The sequence below is a fragment of the Limulus polyphemus genome, unplaced genomic scaffold (assembly GCF_000517525.1).
Source record: "Limulus polyphemus unplaced genomic scaffold, Limulus_polyphemus-2.1.2 Scaffold969, whole genome shotgun sequence".
NCBI classification, from domain to species: Eukaryota; Metazoa; Arthropoda; class Merostomata; order Xiphosura; family Limulidae; genus Limulus; species Limulus polyphemus.
In genome coordinates this window covers 159,003-163,385 of record NW_013666579.1, presented here as the reverse complement: position 1 = coordinate 163,385, position 4,383 = coordinate 159,003, and the positions used below count along the sequence as shown (strand labels likewise).

The window sequence follows — 4,383 nt, the reverse complement described above, 5'->3', positions numbered from 1 at the left end:
ATATAGTACTAAAATTTGAATTATAATATACACTTTTAAACCAAAGTTATTGACATTAATTCATGAAATATTAGTTCAATAAAATTTTGCATGCGAGTGAACAAACGAGATGACATGGCCTTTCACCTGTGGCTTCTCTCTCGAAAGGGATAATTTAGCATTAACCCTATGAACTTGGGTCAAAGGCCATGTCACCTAAATTTTATTTCACTACTATTTTATGAATTCATCTCAATGAGTTTGATATCAAATTGTAGATTATAATCCAAATTTTAGTACTATACATTAGTTAATTTTATACTTTAAAAGCAGCTATTAAAAAAAACACACCTAAATATCGATTTGTGTTTGTCATGTAGTATGTTGAATGCAGCATTGGTTCAAATTAGATGTTTGTGATGTCCAAATATAAAGTCTATAGTTTCTTACGAATTAGGAACTCAAATTACTGACATTGACAAGCTACAATATAGCATAAGAACCTCCTATCTTTTCTGTTTGCTGAGATATTGCTACATTTACTGACTCAAACAAAGTGGCCATGCCCGCCTCTTTCTATTTTTGGAAATGCTTATTTACACCTACTTCTGACTCTGACATGTGAATAACCAATCAAAAGCTCAGAATGTATCCCAGTGGCTTTCTCAGCTTTTAAAAATATTTGGGTGACAAACTCTTTCTTTTAATGTAGATTTGAAGCAGGAAAGTAAAATATATTATAGTGGAATTCTGTGGTATTGATATAGTAATTTATGATTTTTGGTTATTTCAAAATGTATATATAAAACCTAAAAAAATTATTTCTTTTCACATCCTCCGCATGTGAAATTTTTAAAGGCTTAGCAACCTATGGCAAGCAGCAAACGAGTACAAAGTTCATAACTAGAGGAGATAATTGTTTGCTATACTTCTTTATTTACTGTTCTATGTTTTAAGAAAAATAAATTTAGTAACTTATTTATATATAGTAAGAATGTATGTACATATATAATGTATTATAACTGAAATGTGACTGTATCTTACAAAATACTAGTCTATTAAAAGATAGCCAAGACAGGGCACTTTGTAAAAGCCAGTTTCATACTCTTGGATATGGTAACATGAGTGCACGTGTGCTGCATCATTGCATCTTTTGTATTATTAGCCAGGCACGGCTGAAAAGGTCAATATAATAAAAATAATAAATATATATATAAATGTATAATGTTATAAGATTTAAGCTATTTAGACTAAACATTTGCGTTTTTGTGTTATAATTTGTAGTCATTCTAGAAAGAAAAAAGCATAATTTATATTTATTTCCTAATTTTTTATGTTTGTTATGAGGTCTGTCAAATTGACTGAACCCGTACAGACATCCAATAGTGAAAGTAATAGATAAAATATATAGTTTTTCTTAAAACAATTAATTATTATCTGGAGGTGATAAAGATTTTGCATGTGAAATTTGAAAATTTTCTTATGTATAAAAGTATTTTTAATCTTAAAATCAAAATTACTTTGCATGTTGGATAGTCAACAAAAGGCATGAGAAAAACATTACTTAATAAATTTTATAAATTAATAAAATAATCTATTATTTTGTGTATGAAAGTCTTTCTAATGTTTACTGATAATCTGCAAAATGTCATGAAGATATGCTTATTAATTTAAAAGTTATTGCATGAAAACTATAACAAGCACAAAATGGTTACGAGGTCAGTCCCTGGGACCAAGTTAAACATTATTTGTAGATTAAACTATGTCTTTCAGTTGACTATAAATGATATAATTTAAAACATCAAGAGAGAATTATTGACAAATTGTGAAAGTGGATGTAGCAAATGGGTCTGATCTTGTAGTTTATAACTTTCCAAATAAAGAAGATTGAAAGTTGAGGCTATAAAAATTAGACTGCATAAGTAATATTACTATTATAATGAGCAATTTTTGTTGAATTATGTACTTCATAGAGGGGTGGTGAATAATAAGAGTAGGGAAAATAAATAGAGAACAAATGCTACAATTCTCATACCAGTTGAAATTAAAGATTTATTTAAATATTTCATTATAAAACTAAGAAATTAAAACTTTTATATAATATTAAAATTTGATTTATTAACTATTTTTAGATATCAAATTTATATGTATACACTTACAATAAGGTAGTTTAATTAAATTTTAAAGTAACTCTGTGAAAGGTCAGGATGTGTACTTTTTTTGGCCTACATGTAATGAAAGGGTTAAAATGGAAAACCAGGAGCCTACTAGGTGCTTTATTTATGATTGTTCTCATTAATATACTCATGTTTTGTACCAAATATTTTATAGTAGAAGTAACTATTCTATTAAACATGTTTAGTATACACTTTTTCCTTCCAGGAAAGTCAGTAGGTGTATGACGTAGGCAGATTCCTATACTGAAGATATTATTTTGGTTCTGTTGATACCGTAACAGTTACTCTGTAACGTTGGAAACATATTTCACTATTCAAAATAAAATTATAATTATATTCTTAAAACATTTCATAACCTTAAACTGTTTTTGTCCAAAATATATACCAGAAACTATTTTACTTGAGAATGAGAAAATAGTGGTGATGAACACTATGGCTATGTATATCTAAAAGATTCTACTTTTGTAGGACTAATCATATTCTAAGTTAGCCTGAATCACCTGCTGAATTATAAAAACAGTAATTTCCCAAAACAGTAGACTTGAAAATTGAATATGAAACTGGAAACTCAAAATACTTGTGTGAAATTTCAAGAAAGAACATAAGTAAAAAGAATTGAATAATAGTTGCTGTGAGGAAAAACCACTAGGCCTTGTAATCATTGTTCCCTCTAAGCTGCACAACAACCAATCATATACTGCACACTTAATTATTCTAGCCACACACATCTTAGTTAATGATGAGGAGTCTCAACATGTTGAAGGCCTTAATGACTTGGCAATTAATAGTCCTAAAACCCAAATAACCAGCTGGTAGCATTGCAAAGTGGCCTAATGATTCGATAGGGTTGATGATCTAAACTTAGAGGGCACATTGCTTGTAATTGGATATGATTTGTTATTTTTATGATTTATTATATATTACTAGATCTTGCACTGCAAAATTTCTCAGTATTACAAGTTTTGTAGCTAGAGTGCTTGATTTGATTACTAACTAAAATTAATAATGGTGGGATAAGTTCTTAGTTACAGGAATGATCAAAAATGAGATTGCACGAGGAAGCTTATTTTCTGAGAAGGAAGCTGAAAAAAAAGAAAGTAATATTTATCGATAAGGGGTTATTAAATGCTTTGTAACTGGTGTAGTCACAGTATTTGTTTTAAGTTAATACTTTTCATGGATGGAAAATCAAGTATTACTACAATTAGGCAGAAAATAAAGCATATCCTAGGCATTAAGGCACTATTATGCTGTGTTTATACTTAGGGATTTGTAGAATGCATTCTCACAGTAGAGTCATGTTGTAGTTCAATATTTAGTTTTTATTTTCCCATTTCTCAAAGGTCTGTCAGAATGTATCGAGTGACCAACTTGTGCAGTTCTATGGACAGGTGTATGATCAGACCACTCTTGGTCACCAACTTAATCCAGAAAATACCAAGCCCAAAGTCACCCAGTTTTCAGTGTGTACTTCGTGCTCTCAGAAAGTCACCCTATTCAGCAGACTTCACCACCAGAAGTACAATTTTTTCCTCAAATGTCGACTTAAGGTGAGTTTTTGTGTTCTGTAAAGTGTTTTGAAAATATTTGCTTGTTCCATTTGTTTTCCAGATATCTTTTTTTATACAGGTTAGCTTTTTAATGCAGTTTGTTCCATTAAAAAAAGTTTTCTTAAATGATTACATATTGCTTATACTTATTTTAGCATTCTAGACTTGGATGGTAGTTAAGAACTTATGGATTATGATAATAAGATTTACTATAAAAATTGTACAGAAACATTTTATTGAATAAAACGATATACGAGAAATCTTGTTGAGATCTCTTATGCCGTATTTAAATAAATTGTAATAATATTACATAAGCAAATTATCACAAATTCATGTTGGTACAATTTGTATACTAGCAAATTTTAAAAATTAGGTTTCATTATTATGTAGGGACAGCTGTTATACAAGCACATTATCACAAAGTTGGATTCATTATTGATGTAGATAGAATTGTTATACCAGCAAATTTTCGATTTTAGGATACATTATTATGTAGGGACAGCTGTTATACAAGCACATTATCACAAAGTTGGATTCATTATTGATGTAGATAGAATTGTTATACCAGCAAATTTTCGATTTTAGGATACATTATTATGTAGGGACAGCTGTTATACAAGCACATTATCACAAAGTTGGATTCATTATTGATGTAGATAGAATTGTTATACCAGCAA

At 29.2% G+C, this 4,383-nt stretch overlaps 1 protein-coding gene across 1 annotated transcript in view; it reads left to right on the top strand.

Annotated features, from left to right (window-relative positions):
- The window catches only part of LOC106461481, a 61,404-nt gene that overhangs the window by 43,930 nt on the left and 13,091 nt on the right, over window positions 1-4,383 (top strand). Inside the window, exon 10 of the mRNA XM_022388452.1 lies at window positions 3,500-3,706. Within this exon, the coding sequence (XP_022244160.1) occupies window positions 3,500-3,706 (207 nt within the window). The remainder of the gene's footprint in view (window positions 1-3,499; window positions 3,707-4,383) is intronic.